Consider the following 22,986-nt stretch of genomic DNA (forward strand, 5'->3'; position numbering starts at 1 on the left):
GCTCTGAGGAAAAAAAAAAAAGGTTCTTCCAAATTTGATTCACCTTCAGCAGCTTGAAAGCTATGTCCAGGGTAAATGATGAAAGAGTGCGAAGGAAATGGGGGTATACACAGAGAGGGAGAGGGATAAAAGACACTGAGAGAAAAGGAGGGAGAGGAGTAGTGGGATGGAAAGGGAGGTTAGACAAAGTACAAGTAAACAAACAAGAGTCTGGGCTTTATTGAAACCTGTCATCTAGTTTCCAACATGCCATAAACTAAGGAAATGGTCTTGAGGGAAGAAAATTACAAAGTGCACTGAGTCTAAGAGCTTTGGTCAGAGTAATGTTCTTATGGCAATTCATTTAACGTACCGAAATGCACGCAATCAGTCTACTAACTGACCAGTGTTTAAAAAAAAAATTATATCGATATAAGCAATGGACAATCTATTAATTCAGTAATTGGAGCTTCACTGATGATACTAATATTTTTTATGCCTGTATGTAAACAAAATGTAAAATTAAAAAAATAACAACTAAGTTTTATTTATTTATTTAGTTTTATTTATGTATTTGTTTTTATATAAAACCAAGAACCAAGTATCCATTCAATTTTTGTGACCATAAAACTGAGAGGAACATTTCACACTTGGCTAAATAAACTTGTTTGTCTTCTCTGGTGGACAGATTATGTAACACTGTTCCTAAATTACCTCAAACTGCATCTTGTTATATCTATTTTGATCTATTTTAAGATTTTTAATTTATTTTTTTTTTGTGCGTAAGCTGTCAGTCTGACTGCTGTGTGTTCAAAAAAATATCAGCATTATTTATTCTTGAGCAAACGGGCCAAATGAAACCCCTGCAGCAGCCCCTGTATGCTTTCCTGTTGCAGATTTACTACATGCAGTGAACAAGCTGTTCCAGATACAGAGCTGAATCCTAAGGACTCCATACACATATCTCCAGAGACTGGGGAATATATGTCACTCAGCTCTGTGGGGATCGGCATGTTTATTATTAGGCCTCTTTGGAAATGTTGTGCCCTATGCCAGGTTCCTCATACCCTGTCGCTGGCAGCATGAGGACCGTGTGAGACAGGAAATTAAAAAAAAAAAAAACACTTGTTGTTGGAGGGCTTTTTGGAGGAACTGAAGTAGGTGGATGATAGAGTGGGGTATGGACATATGGCTGAGTGTTGGAGGGATCATATTTCCTCCCCACTAAAGGTGTTTCAAAGAGAGGAGGAGAGGGGAGAGCAAGACAGGCAAGGAGAGGATTGAGAAAGAGGGATTCAGAGGCAGGCTACTTTGGGATTCAGTCCCACTCTTCAAGGTCAGTACACTGGAAATCTTTTAAAGCAACATATACCTCTCACCATTCCACCACAATCACATGCTTTGTCAATCCATTTTTGCTAGTTAATCATTTGATTGATTTGGTGCCCTTTTTCCTGAATGCAAAATATGTCATATTTGTAAAACAGTACTCCCAAGTTTTCTCTTGGCAAGCTTTGAAGATGAAATTCAAATCTGATTCCTTTATGGAGCCCTCCAACACCTATCTAGCACCTTAGAAGCTGATCCAACACCTGTTATGTTCTCTAGACAGCTCCCTCGGCTGTATCTGTTTAGCGGTAATGATCTAAGCCATTCACACTCACCTTCAATGTTTTCCCGCTTCTCTTATTTATTTATTTATTTTTTTACCTTCTACCACATGCAAATAGATGCAACAGGAACTCCTCTGAGATTGAGATGGATGGATGGAGAGGGAATATAGGAAAGAAGGGGAGCTATAGGGAGATGTAAATGGAAGGATATTCATTTAAAGGAAAGATGGGGAGTGGGAGATGAAAATGAGAAAAAATTACATTAAAGAGAGGGAAAAAATGGAATGGTTGGAGCAGACGAGGAGAGGGATAAAAGATGGGGCAGAGAAAGTAGGAGACGGAGGTCATTGCTGGTGCTGAAATCAGAGACTGGAAGTGAAGAGCTGTGAGAATAAAAGCAATTTGCATCACTGCTCCACTGAGCTTTCCAGTGCCTTTCATTTACCCCCCCTCTCGTACCCTCCCACACCCCCTAGCCCTTCCAGCAATCTCACCACACCATTCCACATCTCAAATGGAAAACTGCCTTCAAGGTTAGTGGGAAGAAAGAGATATATAACCAGTACTCCCTATTTAGTCATCCTCGCTCTGATCCCTTTCTCTTTTCCCTCTCCCTGTAGACTTAGGCTTCCATTCTTCCGTCACTTCTCAGTATTTTTTTTTTCCACTGCTGCTCTCAGTCTGTCTGTCACTTACTTGCGACTTTTCCTCTTTTATCAGAAACAACAGCAACGGTCATTAGTTAAAGTGTCCAATATGACATATGTTTATGTTTAATTGAACAGGACCTCTAGTGGCCATGCAAATTATGACTGTAGTAGTATTGTTGCAGACTCACACAATCTCACAAACACAATTTACATACCCATCAGGCATGGAGCAATCAGCATTCAACTGAAGTCATGTTGTTGGCTACCTGCTGAATATGATTTGATTCTCATTCACTCAGTGATTCACTCTCTGTTTTTGGTCTCCACTCTACAAAGTAACATGATTCGCTATGTTAACCAACGGGGTAGCCCACTGTTTTTGTTTGATAGGCAGGGCTTTGCTGTGGTTGAAAACAGCACTTTGAGAACACTGAGAGAGAACAAAGTTTTAAAACCAAAGTTGCGAATTTTAAAACCAAAACGATGAGCTGAAAGACACTATCAAGTTCTGTGTAGAGGTAAGGAGAACTGTTGTTGGAGTTGTTATTGATACAAAAAATAAGTTCTCACTGTCCTCAGTCCAAGAGAAGCCATGCAGTGCAGGTTTGGTGATGAGATGTGAGGGGTTAGTGGACAGGGCAGCTTGGAGAATGAATGGGGTGCATGGGGTCGGCGTGGGCAGGTGCAGTATCTTTTTTTTCTTTTTCGTTTTGATTTTCAAATGTTTTTTGTTCTTCCACAAGTTCACACTGATGAGACAGAGACAGCTATATATTGTACAAGGTCAGTTTATAGTGCAGATAAGTCAAGGCACAAATCATGTGATTCATTGAAGGAGTGTAAGATGGTTACTTACAAAAACTTTTCGCATTCATGAGTTTCCCTAACAGGGAAAATCATATCAGATAGAAACTGGCACAAATTGCCAATATGAGATTTTACACAATTTGGCTGCCTGGACTGCTGACTGACCAAGCATATACTAGATACAGAACTGTCTGGAGTCTTTGCCACTGTCTGAGAAATCTGCCCACACAGTGACTCTGGCTGTAAAATGTGCCCTTTCAGTAATAAAACAGAAAGGTTTGCAGGAGTTCATTTGGGAACACAATAGATCACATGTGCTGGGCTTTGTTAAACCATATGTGTTTAGTTCAGAAACATAGAGTGAAGTGAAGATTAGTTAAATCCTTGAATTCAACCTCCTCCCATTTCATGTGATAAAGAACTCTAAACTACTCGAACTGTTGTTGCATTGGGATATAAAATTCACCACTCATCAGCTCAGTTTCTCCTGTTATCTGTTAACTGTTTTCTTGTCTAATAATTGACCGAGTTGACCCAAACATTATCTCATAGTGACTTTCCACACGTGTATGGACTGAGGTGAAGTGGTCCTGTGGTCTAATGAGTCAAAATGTTCAATTCTATTTGGAAATCATGAATGCCACCTCCTCACGTCTCAAAGAGGATCAGGCTATACACGTGGCATGATGGGTAACCTGCACATACAGGTTTTGGTGCAACATATATTGCCAAGTACACAGAGCAATCTTCAGGGACGGCCTTGCTTGTTTCAGCAATACAGTGTCAAACCCCGTTCTGCATGTATTCCAACAGCATGGCTCCATAGAGGAAGAGTGCTAAATTGGCCTGTCTGCAGTCCTGTCTTGTCACATATTGAAGAGTAAAATACAACAAAAACAATAATGGAAAACCATTCCACTTTCAAGATTCCTGCCAAATCAATTAGTTCCCAGACGCTTATAAAGTGTTAAAAGAATAGCTGATACAGCAGAGTGGTAAACATGACCCTGTGTTGCTGGCATCAGTTTCAAAATGGGCATCATTTTTCAAAAACAATACATTTCTCAGTTTCCACATTTGATAAGTATGAGTATTATTTTCAATTTAATATGGGGGTTTCACTGTTTTCTGCATCATCACATTTTGTTTTTATTTAGATTTTACACAGTGTGCCAACTTTTTTTTGGAAACTAAACTTGAGGAAAGTTTGATCAGCCGTTATCAAGATACAGTAAGTTATTTAATCTTCAAAAAAGGAGCCGGAATCAGTCAAAAACAGTAAGAACCTGAGTTCAACCCAAAAACCTTTGAATTTCAAGTTGTTCATTTATCATTCCACAAGCAACATTTTAACTAGTCAGTATACATATAAGTTACAGACTTACATTCAGGTTTTCATATCATAAGAGATCCTGGTCATTACTATGTGAGTCTTGTCACCAGTTTGTGGCTTGGGGTAAGATTACTTAAGATGACGAGCAGGTCAGAGAATATATTTTAGATAATTGTAGGCTGTTCAATTTGCATCTCACTTTCTCAAATAGCTACAAGGTACTGAAGAGTGGTGATGCCTCTCTTAGTACAGTGGTGTACACCATTAGTGGGTCAGGTGAGGAGTCACCACACAGAATAGAAATAATCTTACGCACCAGATTCTCCCCCGGCTGTGGACCGCATCCTTGCAGATTTGCCATGATGATGTACCTGTTGCGCATGTGTCATTGTGCTGAGCAGCAATGTTAACTCTGCTGTTGTAGTTTTGTGTGTAAAAAAGTGAGTGAAGAAATTTTGTTACGTTACATGTATTATGTTCTTTAAAATTAAACGCAGATAACACTTTTTACCACATCTTTAATGCGTAATGGGGACATTGATAGTGCATTCTGATACATTCATAATGTGTCATGACTACACTGATGCACACAATGTTTGCTGATGCACTGTATCACAACACATTATAGATATGACTTATTATTAATTGAATTGATTCGCTTGACTAGTTATGTACTACTGTAAAGGTTAACTCAAGGGGCTTATAACACATAATGACTACCTATATTAACTAATACACACACCTCAACAATCAACTATAGTAAAGACTCATAATATGGTATAACAATCCATCCAGTTATCTTTGTCTGTTTAGTAAAGTGAAGTGCATACATGCATGTACATGTGTTTATGAGTGTAGTCATGAAGCATTATGACATAATGCAATGTAGATGTGCTTTTCATACAAAGTGTTGTCATGTCATTTTTGGATTGAAAGGTTTTAGAACAAAAGATAACAAGAGTAGCAGATAGGGACATGACTGATCATTGATTGATTTATTGACTGTTTAACGAGCTCTGTAAGAGATGTATTTATCAGGAAATTTTCCAAATGAGAAACATTTACGCGGTAGAAAGTGGATATTAGTTATTAGTTATAATGGATTATCACATTCTGTTGTAGCTTTGAGTATAAGGATATAATGATCACTTTATATTGCCCTCTGCTTGGCAGCTTGGCAGCACAGCATATTCTGCACTCATAAATCCAACATCATTCTTCCTGTATCGTTCTTTGTTTTCTTTCCTTCCTCTTTGCATTTCTCTCCCGCTCTCTCTTTCTCTCCCTAATAGTTTATGTACTGATGTTCATTATGACTGTTGTTATGACAGCCTCCCTTGCACTTACATGCACACAGCCGTTTCAGTTATCCTGGTGATTTACAGCCTCCCCCCTCCCATGGAGAGAGAATGAGAGAGGCACACTATAGCCGTCTTTGAGGAGAGCTTTATGTTCACAGTAAACTAGCCACAGTGGCAACTCCACAGAGCCCGACCCACAAAGCAAAGCAAAAGTAGATAGGTTTTCAATAATAGGCTCTCGGGGAAGGCAATGGACATATTCACTCACGCAACCATGTCACAATACACCTACTTATCCACAGCTGTCAGTTTTTTTTCCACAGCTACTTACTAGTACTTTGGATTCAAACAGTGGTGGGAAGGACTGTGTATATGACAGAATGGCTGCTTGGGCAGCAAGTGATGAAATACAGAAGATCATGACTTGTTATATTCTTGCTGTTTCATCGTGCAGCATTGCTTTCTTTTGTTCCTCACCTGTGGCTGCGATCCCTAAAGTGCAATAGAAAACACACACGCATGCACAAAATGCATTTAAACACACAGGGTATGATCATATCATAGTGCATCATTTCTTAATGTCGTTGAGACAGACACTGGAAGGGAAGAGTTACTGTATGTTTGTGCATGCCCACAAGAAGGAGAGGGAGGGAAGTCTCCTTGATGTTTCATGCATCACAATAAACTCCTCCTCTGAGGGAGTGCATCGGAGATAGTTCAGGAGATCTACATGGCAACAAGCATCTCTTTATTCAGCCACATGTGTGCAGCAGTGTAGGCTGTTACATAACTACCAACCAGGGATGAAGTGTTGATGAAGGCAGCACGTGTAGCTAAGCATCTGTTGGTGCAAATATGAAGCCACCCAGATTTCCTAACCTTGACAGTTATTTGCTGTATTTTTCTATCGTTCCTTAATCTTTTATTATCTCATAAAACTTCTACCCTCTCCTAGAAATGTTCTCTTCAAACTAAGCTGAGTAAGGTGTAAAGTCTTTCTTTCATGTATAAAAACCCTGTTAATATAGATATTTCAACAAACAAATACAGCCTGCTGCAGGAGGCTGTCAAATTATAGTTTTAATCAATTTTAAGTGTTTATTCATTGATTTATTCATCCATTCATTCGTTTATTTGTTTGTTTCTTCAATTGAATGGATTTTGGATTACAAACGTCTTTATTATGAATTGTAAATGTGGACGCAGCTAAGCTATACATGGAAACAACTCTGGAAAAATAAAGTATTAAAAAACAGATTTACTTATCATTCTATTCCCATTTTAAGTTGATCATAGTGATCGAGTTGCCACTATAATATTTATGCCTATTGAAAAACTCAATTCTCAAACTCACAGTTGTCACCACCTCGAGCCAAATAAGGCACAAACAACAATAACATGACAAAACCAATTTAAGTCAAACAAGGACTTCACTGAGAAAAAGCTGCTCGTGTTTCCTTGACTACATCCAGTCAATATCCAAGCCTCCAGTTCCCAATTGTGCTGTGGGATGTCAGATCTGTAGCCGACGGGCATATTCAAAAATGCATGTTCAGCCTCTTTGCCAGGGTGGATGTGACACCCATGGCAAAAAGTTCCCTGAGACAGCAAGTTTATTTAACTTAGTTTTTTATGGATGATTGATAGGCTTCTTACTTCAGTAAGGTACGTGAGGTATTTGACTGCTGACAGGACTGTTTGCTCGTGTCCTAGATTTACTATCAGGGAATTTCTTTTATGTCTTCATAAATGACTAACCTACTGTATGTATCTCAGGTTTTGTGTGTGCAATCATAGAATAATAATAGGAAGTGTATCCTTGTTTGTACAGTCCCTGAATATAATATGAAGGCTTTTGAGATCCCAGTGAATTTACTTTTATGTTTTAGACACTGTGGACATTTTTGTAAAGCATGGGATAGAAATAATACACGACCCCACTCATCAAAAGATTGTTCTACTGTATAGCATGACCACTGGTAAAAAAAGTCCACTGGGTACCTCTGAATGTCCAAATAAAATATACAGAAGCCTGCCACTATTGCATGAAGCTACACACGTTTCTTCTTCAGCCCAGCTATGCCTATAATAAATTCATGAAATATCTGATGTTGCTGAAAAAGAGCTTATATAGTGCATATACTATCTCCCTTTAAAGAAAGAAAAGAAACATGACACTTTGATGTCTGTGTCTGCTATGTAAATCAGACATATACAGTCCCCCAAATGCTACATCCTGTCTGTGCATGACTTGATGTGATAGAAGGGGATGGTCTACTATTCTAGGACAAACAGAAGAAAATGGGTGAATATGTTATGAAAGTACAACATACTGAGCCCATTTCACAAACAATACTTAATCCCAGAGAGACAGCAACTGTCAACGCAAATAGAGCATATAGGAGATATTTTGTTAAGCAAGTTTTTTTTATTTTTTTATGTTGCTATTTTAATTTGAAACATATTCTCTCTTACTCTTTGTATATCTTTATATATGAATGTCACATGCATATGCACCAACCTGAACCATCTGTCTGTCTTTCCCTCTCTGACACATGCACACTCTTTCACACTGGCTGTCTTCACCTCATGTTTCTATGAAAAGAAGTAATTCCCCGTTGCTTTGTACCGAGAGTTTTTTCGGCCTGCACTGCTACTGTTCCATTTGCTTTTAAGTGAACTTCATCTAATATTGAAGCCTGCAGTGGAGAAGTATTACAGAGCAGCTGTGTAAAATGGTGACTTCTGGGGGTAACCCTCTCTTCTCTCTCTCCGTTTTCTCTCTTTTTTTTTTGTTTTATCCATCTCTCTCCCTCCCTCTCCCGGCCGCTTTCCTCCTACTTTATCTGTCTCCATTTCCTCTGATCTCTCTGGCCCCTCCCTTCCCCTCGCTGTCCTCCTATGCTCCCTCTCCATGCACTTTTAGGACTACACATTGACGATGTACTTCCAGCAGGCCTGGCGGGACAAGCGGCTGTCCTACTCTGAGATCCCCCTCAACCTGACCTTAGATAACCGGGTGGCTGACCAGCTCTGGGTCCCTGACACCTACTTCCTCAACGACAAGAAATCGTTTGTCCACGGTGTCACAGTGAAAAATAGAATGATCCGACTGCACCCGGATGGTACCGTTCTGTACGGTCTGAGGTGAGATTTTAATCTCTTAAAATGACATTTTTGACTACACAACAAGACCAAAGGTTTAGGTATTTACATGTGCAAATAAACAGAAAAAAAACAAACAACAACAAAAACATAATTGCTCCCACATGCTGGACGAGTACAGCACCAGATAATGATAGACCATGCTGAACAAATTGTAGTCATTTCCACTTCATGTTGTCAAACACTTCACACTAAATCTTTTGTCAGTATACGTTCTATTTTTAAAATCAAACCTGGGAAAAAACAAAAACAAAAAAAATAACTTCTACCAACTTTAATATAACAATGAGTCAACGATTGCTTCACTGGACTCAGTCAGTAATTAGCTCATTAGAGCCAGATGAAGAAAACAACTGATGTGAGGTGCAATATTGCCCCTGAGCGAAAATTATAGTGTTGATGAAGTGACCTACTTGTGTCCTCATTTACAGGACTTGCACACATCACCAACTAAAGGCTTCTGTAATGCAAAATTCAGCTCGTTTGCAAAGTGTCTGAAATACTAAATACCGAATACTGAAAGTACATTATATTGTTTTATTTTTTGTGTTATTTTCTGCTACAACTTGATCAGTAACTGAACAAGAGCTGATTTTAGTCCTGCATTAGCCAGTTGGAATGCATTAGTTTCTCAGATCCCTAGATGAATAACTTATCTCTATAAAACCAATCAAATTCTTACATTGTTACAACTGTATTTGTTGTACTTTTTCACTCTACCATGTAGGCAGACCACACAGCAACATAGTTGCTTGCTACACAAGTCCCACAGTCTTCGAACAACAGCTCAGGTTTCCTGCTAATGTTTCTATCTTTCTTTGCATATACATGCTATGTTTAAAGATCAGACAAACAGCTAACAGTTCACTTCTGGCATAATGTCAGTTTGCAGGATAGATAGTTAATTTGTGGGTCAGCTGCAGCACATTAAATAGCTTAATAACATTTCTGGAAATGTCATTATGATCTGTTTGAATGTGGCCGTGATCCATACTCTTCAATACCGCTGTTAACAAAACACTGTTCATACACTGTCCTTGACTCGTGATCCAAGTTTCTTTTACTCTCCATTCCCTGTCATTGCTGAGGTTGCCAGCTCTGTTGTCGATCATATGCATACACCGACAGATGCTGTACCCCCGCCCCAAATACCCCTTTTCCTCCTTTCAATTATAAAAGGATACTAACAATAATTTGAACATTTTCACTTAGATTTTAGTCAGACGTTGAATGAGATGAATGAAGCATCCATTCATCTTAGTCATGCTTTCTACCAAAGAACAATTGAAGAGCATATGGTTGTAATTTGTAAAGTCTCCTCAGTCTTAGTGTGATAGATGAGTTTCTCAGACAATGACAGCTTTCAACATGCACTGACTTTGTTGACACTGACGCAGAAGTTCTACTTTCATAAAGCATCAGGTTGGATTTTCTTTGTAAACACAGTTGGAGGGGCCATTTCTGAATATTTACCCAAGTTGATACTGTCACATGTAAGAAATAATGTGCAGTGACCCTGTCATTGTTGCAAAATAAACCCTGGGTGAAGAGGAAGACAGGGTGATGCAAGACCCAGCCATGAAGGCGGTGGAGGTGAATCATTCTGAAGGGGTATATTTATTTTTTAGCCCACAAAATGTTGATTTTATTAATTTAAAAATGATTTTATTGCCTCCTCTGTGGTCCTAGGGGTTCTATGATCAGTACTGCGTAGCTATGTTATTCATAGCGGTGGCTTGCCATTAAGAAATAATTTGGTAGAATACAGTAAGTGACCAATCAAAATTGAGTGTTCAACAAAGCCGTGTAATAAGTTAATATGACATGTCCCATCTGTTTTCCAGTTGCCAGAAACAAAATCCCCATTGTGCAATATAAATTGATTGATCCATTCCACTGAGTTTCAACCTCTCAAAGTTAACATGATTACCGTGCACTTCTCACACCTCACTGATGTCTCATCAGTTCATTTTGCAAATTGGCCTCTGATGCCCAAACTCTATAAAAAGTTATTGAAAACCATAACATCTTAATAGCCAGCATGGCAGAACATTGGCACTGCTGTGGGAGATTGAAATTAAATAGAGAGACAACAAGACAAAGAAGGAGAGAGAGCGAGCGGTGTTAAGGAGAGGATTAGAAAGAAACCTTGTCAGTATTGCTCTCTTTGGTCTTCGTCATCAATGTTGTCAGTCTTCATTACTCAAACGCTGGCCTGTTACAGTGTTCAGCATGTTGTAATTTGCTGAGGGTTCTTGCATGAGGCTACAATATGTCTCTTTTACTGCCTCTATGTCAACCAAAAAAACATCTCTGCCAAGGTTTGATGGACCTAATGCGCTGAAGTTATGAACACTTCCATGGCAACAGTAGCGTAAAAAGGAAGAGCAATCAGATTCTGAAGCACGGGAGAAAAGAAAGGAATGGCAGCAGAAAAATTACAGGTAGCTTTTTCCCTTTTGCTTCAGTCTCACACAACAATCAGTCACTTTTTACTTTTCACGGATCAAGTGCTAAACGGTTGAGTTAAAAAAAAAAGATAATGATACTGAATATATGCCTGAATTTGCATACTCGAGGAATTTTCTGCCAAAGAAAAGGCATAGTTGCTGTTGTATTGCTGCTGTTGCCTTGACCAGGTCTCAGCTGTTAGATCCTGTTTTATTTTAATGTGTTGTACAATGATGCCAGAACCTTCATGAGTGCAAAGTAAATCATTTTTAGAATTATTTTCTCTGAGCTCGTTGAATTGTTTGATTACCTTCAGATTTAATCGGAAGTCCTTTGGTCAAAAAAAAAAAAACAAAACAAAAAACTGTCAAATCAGAGTTGAGTTTCAACAGTGATACACACCGTTCATCACACAACAGATTTCTACACAGAGGCATAAAGACTACACACAGCATCAAGTGCTTCACAGGTTTTGAAGTCACTTGATGATGTTGTTTTTTTCTTTAATCGTTTGAGGTTTATTGCAGTGGGGAATAAAAACATCCTGAACATATTGTTCCAAGAATGTTGTCAGTCCCCCGGGACATCAATGTGGCATCTAGAACTCTACAATTAATAATGGTGCTTGATCGTTGCGATCAAAGCACTTCCTTCTTGCATCAGAGCCAATATGCTCATTTCCTGGGACAACAAAAAGGGACAAAATCATAGAAAAGACAGATAAACAAGCAGCAGCAGATTGAGAGAGTCAGATTATTCTGAAATAGGACTCAAATTGTACAAATCACCAGGTCATTCGAGTTCAAACAAATAACCTGCAGTATCAACCCAACCATTAATCTAATATGCAAATAAAAGATCCATAATCACTTGGAATATGGGTTTGCACATTTCCAAAGTTATGACAGTAAGTAATATTACTTTGTTGAAGTGGATTAGATTGAGACTGGGAAAATAAACCCATCACCCTTGACACTCAATATCATGGAAGTAAGATGACCAGATTTTTGCAAATCCTGAATTGGGTCATGGGATCTTGCATGTCAGTGAGTTGACACAAATCCATGAAGCACACACATAAAGCATATTACTGTCCCTTGGACACCTAATACAAATTATGTAGCTATTTAATCTATATGCCAATAAATTAGATTAGACTACATAAAACTTTAATGGTCCCTGAGTTATTGCAGAAGCCAGTAGTAAAACCACAAACCAAAGGAAATTTAATATGAATTATAATTAGGGTTATGTACATTATAATTATTATACTATGACATCATATTGACACATATATGAATAAAGATATACATTATGTGAATGCGTTTTCAGTATCTTAACTCAAATTGGCGTGTTCTTCTAAACGTTAAAGAAATAGTTTGACATTTTGGGGAATATTGTGTCCTACATTAAGAATGGAGCTAGGTCCAGGATTAGCCTAACTTAACAGAAAGAATGTTAGAAAAGTCCAAAAATATGTCTTACAGCACCTGTAAAGCTCACTAATAAACACTTGTTTGTGTTTTTTTAATCACAAACGTAAATGTAAAAACGGCACTTTGGAAGAGTTATACTGTAGAGTCATCACTGTAAAGTTGCCAGGCAACCAGCGTAGTTGACCAGATTAGGCTGCCTGCAAGAAAAGCTAGTATAATATGTGAAACATTTGCACTTTCCGGAAACAAAATCTAAATGCACATTATCAGAATTAGCATTACTTGAGAAGGAAGATTTATTTGATGACCAGACTCATTCAAGGTGATATGAGAAGAAAGAAAGTCTCTCTGCAAACACCTTCTTGCTGCCGATATTAATTTGTGAGTCACAGTTAATAGTTCTTTTGTCACATACAATATTTTTAATAAGGAAATCCAGGCCACATTATCATTGTACACAAAGCGAGATGCATTGCAAAAAACGTGAGTTTTCGCATTGAGCCACCTTATTGGGAATGTAATTGGATGCAGCGAGTCCATCAGTGCTGATAATAGAGAAAGCCACACACATAGAATGTACAAACAGATGATGAATATTCACACACACACGCTTTACTGTATTTGCCAATGATGTGCCAATTCATCCCAGAGATTCATTATGGTGGCTAAGAGGCACACGGCACCAACTCTTTTTGTGGGCTGATATGCATTCATTTGCACACATCTGTTGACGTGTAAACTAGTGTTCTCTTTCCACATAATTTGTAACACCCCCACACTGATCTTCAAATCCATTTCAAGGGCATTCTGTAAAGAAACGACAGCAAAAAACAGAAATTGCCTTCACGAAGCAGTGCAAAAGCAAATGATAACAAACAACAAACGTGCCTCTTTGGATTTTTCAGCCACATCTGAAGGAGGGTCTTGTCTTTGTTCTTGATAGGGGTTATTTGCTGCAGGATAGGGCTGAATATTCTCAGTTGAACCAACTAGTGTGGTTGTCACTGAGGATTAGTGAACACAGGCAGACTGCAAGATTAAAAAACCTAGAGCCTTTCTGACAATTAAGCAGTGAAATTAGCATTCATACATAATATCTGATTTTAACAATCAGGTTGACTAAACATTTACATTCAATTACAAACATAATATTGTGTGATTTCTTTGTTGAATATGTAATTAGCGTCACATCATCCAATTCATGTTGTTCCCTGGGCATCCTACTCCCTGTGTTTCTGATGGGTTGTAGGTGGGAACCAGCTGGCAATGGGGGGATGAGTACTGTCTGAGTGCTGTCATTATCTTAAATATCAAATAATGTTACTCTGGCATGCAGCACATTTTGTGTCTCTCAGTGAAACTGGCAGAACATTGCAGGAAGTGTATTCGGATCCTTTGTGGAAGTAAAGGTGGCTGTGTAAAACAATACTGCACTGAAGAAGCATAGAAGAAGTCACAGGGGACTGATAGGATACGTGAGCTCTGTTAGCCATCATATGTTTTGTTAGTAAAATCTGAATCTGAACAGTAATATACATTGTAAATATACAATGTATATTATACACCTTAGTTACTGTCCGCCAAGCATGTCTGTTCTGAATATGTGACCAACATTCAACACATTTACTTGGCCTGTATCCCAGTGACGGTAGGAAACCCTTAAGGCTACTTGGCCCTGATTTGACCTCACAAGTTTGATCCATCCAGGAACAGAGTCTTTGAGCACAGTCTGGTAAATATGGAGGGCCACTGCAGGTGATGCAACATATGGGGCTCAGTTGGTGCGGTTGGCAGTGTCCTCAGGCAGTAACCAAGCAACCAAGTACAATAAGACTGAGCGAGAAATGCGGCTTTGCATCATTTAATGGATGGGACAAGCAGCAAAGTATGTGTGGGTAAATGTACAGGAAGACAGCTGCAAACATAGTCAGGCACTTAAAACACACACATCCACAAACAGACAGAGAGTGATGGAACAAACATGCACAGGAGCACAGACGCACACATGTAACCCCACACAAACATGCATCACCTTTCCCTTCCCCACGCAGACTCTGCCAGAGGCTCTTGCTCTCAGTTCTACCCCAATGACTCCATCTTGACACAGAGATCAGAAAGTTGCCACGAGGTAACCGGCAATTTACTCCTTGGTTAAACACTTGGAAGCCACAGAGCCTCATCACCAGCAGCAAATCCATCAGAAAGAAATAAGTGCTGACAAAGACAGGGGACAAGAAAGAAAGAAAAAGGGCATGAGGATACATCTAAACCTAAGTTCAAACAATCTTCCTGTCTCATTCTTGGGGGTGGAAACTTATGAGGTGTGTAATATGAAACAGCATGCTTGGTGCCTTGTTTATTGCTATTTAACGCTCCTGTTATCAAAGTGCCCTCACTGTCTCACCTGATATTTCTGTCCTCAAATTTTCTCTCATTTCCTCTCCTTTCATTATTTCTCTCCTGCAGTGTCTATCACCTTGCTGCTGTCCCTTCATGTGAATATTGAGAGAGCCACAGCTCAGCAAACATAACAATTTGAGATCATGGTCAAAGTTTGTTTAAATGCATTTGCTTTTAATGTCCAATATATATATATATATATATATATATATATATATATATTTCCTCTTTAAGAACCTTAATGGCCAAATACTGTAAATATGACCCAGCCATTTAATTAAGGACCTTGTGTGTTGTGTTTGCAACCCACTTTTGCTTGTCTCAATCTGCGGTGTTAAGCAGTTCTAAAAGCCATCTTGCAAACACAAGATAGTGACAGAATTTAACATAACCAAAGAAATGCAATGGGTGTGGAAGACTTGTTCCTGAAACTGTTTTAAGTACAAGTTTAGGACTCACAGTGCACTGGTTAAGTGTCAGCAAACTTGAGTTATGAGGCGCAGTATCCAATTAGTTTTAGTCACTTTATTTGTGCTCTTTTTTTGGAGCTCTGGCCATGTCTATAGATATGGAGGAGGCTCATCCTTAGGGTGAGGAGATAATAAGAATTTCTGTACCCAACAAAACATTCATAATCAGCTAAATAACACATTTTTCATTTTCGGTTTTCCTTGATTTGGGTTTGACCTCAAACTAAATATAATAAATATACCACATGGACTGTTTTGAATTGGGTAGGTGTGGTCCCACCTGTACCATATGGTGCCTGTGGTGAGCTCAGTGCTGAGACACAGACAAAGATGATTTACAGACAGAGTGGGATACATCTATATAGAGGCATGTCACCATAACAGCTCAGGGAAAGTATTGTTGTATTGCTGCATCATTATTTCAAAAGCTTACTGATGTCTAATATCTCATGCAGTGTGTTTTGTACTGTTGTCCAATATGCAATTGCACAAATCTTGGATGGCTTGGATTTTAAACATACTTAGATTAGGAGATGCAAAAAGATTGGCAGTGCGGTGGCTGTTGGTCTGCATAATGGAACAACGAGATAGAAAGAGCAAAGAGAGAGCTAAAGAGAGAGAGAGTGCCGCACAGAGACACACGAGGGTGATTATCTCTGCTGTGTAACACAGAGGATTGGACTCAAGATGAGCTTCTCCTCTGGCACAAATTTATCTATGTTGTCAGGTGTGCCTAGACGATTACCCACCATGCTGTGTTGCTCTGTGGCAACTCCCTCAGTGGGAGTCAAGTTCTCACACAAGACCAGAGCCAAGGAAGGAATGGCAGCCTATTACTCACAGCCTCGTCCTTATGTTCCCTTCACAAAGTCTGATGGACAACATAACCTTATCTATTGACTCATGGTTGGCTGCTGTTGTTATCCTTTATTATCCATCCCTGTCTATTTGTTTTGAACATGATTGGAAGGCTAAATGCTATTATGCTGACATATATACACAATATATGATAGGGGCAGTAAAGGCCACTGTGGTTTGAAACTATTATAAAAACGTTTACCATGCTAGAGCATTTCTGTTTGAGTAGTAGATCAGATTTATGGGAAATCATTCTAGAAATAATCCATATTTAAATTGCTTTATTTCATTTGCAATTCACTACTTACCATGCATGTACTGTAGCTGATCTAAAGGCTAAGAATTGGAAGAATGTGTCTGTTTCCTTTGTTAAAAAAGCAGCTCTTTAAATAAAGACAGCATTGTCAAATAATTCAAATAATAATGAAAAGATTTCTATCTATGAGTTTGGCATTTTGATGAATTGGATTTTGGCTCATTTAGTTTCTGCTCATGTAGACAGAAAATGAAAGTTTGAGGTCAGCTAATAAAATAAAAGTAAATACTTAATAATGAGAAAATAATTATACGCTGAGTTTCTTCCATTCTAAAGAACTAAAAACAATCTGTTTCTATGTCATCACTGAGTGTACTGAAATTGGGTTTACCGTATTGCCAGCTTGTTTTTATGTCAAAATTTGATTCTTCTTAAGGGGAAAGTCACATATTTAAGCCTCTGGTATCAGTTTTATGCTCCACTGTCCCTTTACCTCAAAGCTCTTGTATCTGTCTATAGAATAACCCCTGAGGCCATTCCAGTTGACATTGAGATAATAATCTACAGCTTCATTGATCCCTCTCTGTTTTTTCTTTTTTCTTTTTTTTTTTCTCAGCATGTTCTATAAGGTTAGGTAGTGTTGATTTGACGCACCTCAGGTGCTGGAGATAAAAGCTAGATCCCATTTCAGGTTCATGTGATTTACCGTTGTCATTTAAAGCACTTCCTTAGATTGTTTTTACATTTATTAACTAAATGATAACTCTGAGACCTTTTGTTCTTGAACAGCATTGGGATTAAATATCTACCCATATGTTAGATGCCTTTTCCATTGGTCCCATGTTATTCACAATTCAAACAACACCCTTGATTTAGGCAGCGTTCAAGACATTCGCTGGCTTATTCATGTGTGTGATAGATAATAAATTCTCTGGTTGCTACAGTCATTCAACTTCATTGGTATCCTGAGGTACAGAAGGAAGATCATTTCATTATTTTGAAGAATTGACATGTCACTATTTCCTTTGTTCCTATGGAGTTCTACCAGCATCTCATATGCTCTCTCCGAAACATAAAAATCTCCTTGATTCTAGGTAGAGGCAGACATAAAATAACCTCCCACAATGTTGTATATTCTTGTTTATCCATACAACTTTTCACACTCACAAAGCATGACATGCATTTTCTGTTTCTATTTATACATTACCATACAGCTATGGAAATAAATGTAATTCTTCTCTATGTGAAATATGTCATTTCCTCTTCCTCCGCTTCTGCTTTTTATTTCTGTAGTCATATTAGTAGTGGTAGTATTAATACAAGCAAGACTCTTGATTTGTAATGACTTGGGGATGTCATCAGGTTGTAAAACACACGTACACACATTTCATCCCACATATTTCATGATGATATTCAGTAGTCAGAGCATAAACACTACTGCTCTTATCTCTGCCCTATTGCCGCAACTGCTGTCCCATAGAGTTTGCATCCTGCAGTGATTCACATCTCAGATGAGCCCTGACAGAGGACCCATAGGATTATCCAAACAAAACTGGGACATAAGGATTAGCTTTGGCCCTGTAATCCCCAATAGAGTTTCCACTACTGGTGTTACCATCCACAAGCCCTCAGAGGCTTCTGCTTTTACCTGTAGATGTTTTAAATGGTTATGTGGCAAACAAATGATCATCAGAATTATAAGAGGCTTTAAGGTTTGGACCCAAATATCTCAGAATCTCAAATATCAACAATCCAGTGGCGGTGTACTTTCCGACTTACAGGCTAACATCTGCTGGAAAAGCAGATAAACTGGAGTTTACTGTGACTCTCCTCCTAAAATCAACATCTGATATGCTGTCTATCAAGTTTTCAGCTCATTTTATGAATTAAACATATTGTTTTGTCTTGTGTTTCCAGGATCACTACCACCGCTGCTTGTATGATGGACCTGAGAAGGTATCCACTGGATGAGCAAAACTGCACACTTGAAATAGAGAGCTGTGAGTAATTCCTTCTTTTTTTTATATACCTGAATTATTCTCTTCAATCATTTATTGATATTTTGATTTTTTTTTCTCAGAGCTGTAAATCTCTATGTGTCTGTACCTTTATACACTGGTGCAGCCTCAGCAGCTTCAGTCAGCTGTGATAACTGGGTCTCCGCTAGGCATCAACTTATTGTGCTCTACTGTGGTACAAGGATTTACCCAGAATTTTAATATTTTCAACATAATCCTTCACATTCAATCTACTGTATTCCCCATGGTAAATGTAGAACAAAAATGTGTGAGAATTTAGGTAAAAACAGCTTTTGTAAATTTTAAAATGTTAGCTTTTGATCTATTTCATCACGGTTAGGTGTGGATGATTGATTTTTAACACCTACAGCACAGGACTGCTTTATGTATACTCTATGTATACTCTGTCCCCAGTGCTGAAGTGATAAAGGAGACCTATTGCTAATGCTGTCCGAAGCTCAATGCTGCAGCTTAGTTTTAAATGACAACAATTTATGAGCAGTACATCATAAGGGGTGTCCTAGGGGTGCAGTGGCACCTCTAAACCACCTACCACTTAACTACAGCCTACTGGGTTTTATGTTTTAACATTTCCTAGGACCTTTGTTGTATCTCCATCCATCTCTTTCAGTTTTTCCACACTCAGCTTTTCATCTATTCGATTATAGGAAATTGAATGTGTTTGCAAACCAAGATGATTAAACCTGCAGAAGCTTAAACGTAATTGGATAACTTTAAATGCATCTGAATAGTTGTCGTACAGAGATAGGGCTAAAGGGTGTTACAGTCTATTGTTCATGTGAGTTGGAAGGCTTATAACTAATACTGGTGTACAGTACAAAGGGAAATAGAGCATAAGGACTGAAAGTTTAAGAGTTCTGAGTGAAGTGAAGATTGCAAAATACAGTTAAACAGATAAGTTTGGTAGAAACCTGATACTACGAGCAATGTGAAGTAAGTATACCTGCTTTTAGAATTCCTACATGACATTCTTGTTATAGGGATGTTATCTCCATTCCTCCATGATCACCTTCTCCAATATTTTTCCCTCCTCCAACTGGAACCTGGAACTTTCTGTATGCAAAGCGAACAATACACACAACTCCATATAGACACATTACAAAATGTGTTCTAGCTAGTTACAGGCCATTTGTCTGAGAGAGTGTGGATACAAGAATGCATGAAAGCTTTACTGTACAATAATCAACTAATGGACTAGAATGTCTTTTACTTGGTGCATGTCGTGCACATAAAGCTCCAACTGTATTAAATTTTGCATCATATTCTAATAAGTCCAATGAAAACATCCATCCATTCATTATCTGTAACTGCTTATCCTCATCAGGGTCACAGTGGAGCTGGAGCCTATCGTAGCTGACTTAGGTCAAGAGGCGGGGTACAAGTTGCCAGCTTATCACAGGTCACATAGAAACAAACAACCATTCACACTCACATTCACACCTATGGCCAATTTAGAGTCACCAATTAAACTGTTAAGCTCATGTCTTTGGACTGTGGGAGGAAGCCGGAATACCCGGAGAGAACCTACTTAGACACAGAGAGAACATGCAAACTCCACACAGAAAGGCCCCAGCTGAGGTTCGAACCAGGAACCTTCTCATGATCACCTTCTCCAATATTTTTACCTAGTACTACACCATTGGCACCACCGTGCCATTTGTTTATATTGAATATTGAATTAAAAAACACATTTTATACACCCTCAATAGTGAAAAAGAGACTATTTAGGACCCTGGTAGGATCAAGTAGGTTCAATAAATAATGTCTAAAGAAAAAACATAAGAAGAAAGAAAATGAAATCTGACAGAGAAGGAATTGAAAACAAGCTGTGGAAGATTAGGGAACTAGAAGGGGGCAAACCAATTACACTTGTTTTATATAACAGGTTTGACAAGGTGACCTCAGACCAGCGACCCACAGGCTTTCCATTCTCCTTTACAGATGACTATAGTTGGCATCACGGCTCCTTATCAGATCTAAACTGTCAAATGATGACACATCACTGCGCTTTTTATCTACCCAGACTGTCAATTACATCCATTTCATAGCATGGACTTTGTGTAACAGTGAGTATTTTAAAAGTGAGAAGTTGTTTAAGGGCCGGGGTTCTCCAGTTCGTTTTTAACCCTAAAGTAAACCTGAAATTAGTCACCACTGTCCCTTATGACCTGCTCACATTACGTGATTGTACAGGATCGGACTAGGAACAAAATTTAGGCCCTAGAAATTCTCATCTGGACCAGTCCCATTTTTCCCCAACATACACACTTATCAGGCTATTTATAACATAGAGGCTAAGCAATAGATATTAAGCTGGCAATATCTTAAAGCAACTCTCAACTTGGGTCATGCACCAAAGCGGTCTTAAGGTGACGGATCAACAGTATTAGCTAAGATACATGTGACTGTCACATAGCTGTCGTTGTTAAAGAACCATGGACGTAACATTGTCACTACATGAGCTAGCACTAGCAGCACTCATCTTCAACAGTAGCCACTTACCTTAGCCCTAATCTGGAATCAGCCTGCTGTACATTTGTCCACACTCTTTCCTTTTCCCTCTTCTTCTTTCCTCTTTTTTAAATAATAAAAGTGCTGACAAAACATTTTGCAGCCTCAGCCAAGATGTCTTTTTTTCATTCCACCTTTAACGTTTTGCTTCTTTATCCATTGCATTTTTATTTACAGTTTAAGCCCCGCTCTTTCCGTCTTGATTTCATTTGATTACTTCCTGCTTGACCTCTGACATTACATAGATGAACAGATCCACTTGAAGAGGTGATGGGAGGTCACTGCAGATAGCCCAATTCTGACTATTCTGGAACCGTGTAACTTTCAATCAGATGGGCTGTTCCAACATAAACTGGGCCACAGCCGGCAGGCCAAATGCTTTTTTTAAACAATTTTTTCCCCACATTGCTGTTGCTGGCCTTGCAGCCCATTAGGTGGGTCGCCCCATCTGGCATTTGCCAGAATTGCCAGATTGCCAGTCCAAGCCTGGGCTTGTGACATAGTGCTCCTTTGGTCTAAAATAAGACTGTCAACATGGATTGGCAAATAACTCCAGTATACGTTTTGTTTGACTACGTGGGCAATAATAATCATAATCAGAAATACATAAGTAATCCCAGGGGGAAATTATTCCCTGGAGATTCAAATACTTTAATTCACTTTAATGGTTTTAAGTGGCTTTTTGGTTTTAAATCCAAAAAAGGATATATGGAAGAGCATAAATTATATTTTGAAGCTTCTGGAAATGTCGCTTAAAATACTAAAAATGCATATACATTTATAAAGCTGAGTGCCTGATTTCAACCAACCAAAGTTGGTGATTGTTGGAACAGTGGAAAGACTAACCAGATGGTTTAGGTGAGTTGTATGTTGTACTCTCTACTCTTTATTTTCGGACTATTTTTGACTCGATGCGATGAGTGAACGTGGCCACAGCGATGTTACCTCCATAAGAGAGACCACCATTTTGTTGTTTGATCACCTTGTAAACATATAATTAATGTGAGACAGAAATATGATACCCTAAACCATCAATCATTTTAGCATTTTATGTTTCAAATGTGTCTACTCAGGCAATGCATTTCCCACATTGTATTCAGAACAAACTCCTACTCTGTTACACTTTTTGAAAGAAAACAAAACAAAAAGAATCATTTTCAGTTTCTCACATTTAGAGGCAAGAAGATCACAGTGGGAGAAATTTGAAAAGTATTTAAACAGTCCTGTTCTCATGCAACCATTGAGAGGATGACCTTCATGCTGACACTACAAGACTGCTGGCTTGTCATCTATAGTTTCTCTGTCATAATCACATCTAATTGGGAATCTGGTATGCCTCTGGTAAGATGATAGAGTTTCTAACTGCAAATGTTACCTCATACTGTGCAGTGTCCATTTAAATTACTCGTTTGAACATAGTTCAGGGGAATGATGGTAGGCAAATAGGCAAGTGAGGGGGAGGCAGAGATGTACTATTAACAAATGCCTCACAACACAGCTAGTCATCAGCACCCCGAGCACACATCCTTCTCTTTTAATTTGTTGACAGGCTTTTTCCCACCAACTTTTAAAAAACACTGGCTGCAGTAGTAACTGCAGCTTTTGTGTGTGTGTCAGCATAGATGTGTGGGTTCATGTGTGCGCGCAGTATATTTGTGCACATTGCAGGCACTTGAAAATGTGATGTGCCCAGCAGATGAAAATTTGGAAACACAAC

The 22,986-nt window shown here is 38.7% G+C and overlaps 1 protein-coding gene across 1 annotated transcript in view; it reads left to right on the forward strand.

The window, feature by feature from the left end:
• gabrb2b (gamma-aminobutyric acid type A receptor subunit beta2b) overlaps positions 1-22,986 on the forward strand; it is a 55,501-nt gene that overhangs the window by 17,801 nt on the left and 14,714 nt on the right. Inside the window, exons 4-5 of the mRNA XM_010729337.3 lie at positions 8,610-8,830; positions 18,637-18,719. Of these exons, the coding sequence (XP_010727639.1) occupies positions 8,610-8,830; positions 18,637-18,719 (304 nt within the window). The remainder of the gene's footprint in view (positions 1-8,609; positions 8,831-18,636; positions 18,720-22,986) is intronic.

Source organism: Larimichthys crocea, chromosome XXII, assembly GCF_000972845.2.
Source record: "Larimichthys crocea isolate SSNF chromosome XXII, L_crocea_2.0, whole genome shotgun sequence".
NCBI classification, from domain to species: Eukaryota; Metazoa; Chordata; class Actinopteri; family Sciaenidae; genus Larimichthys; species Larimichthys crocea.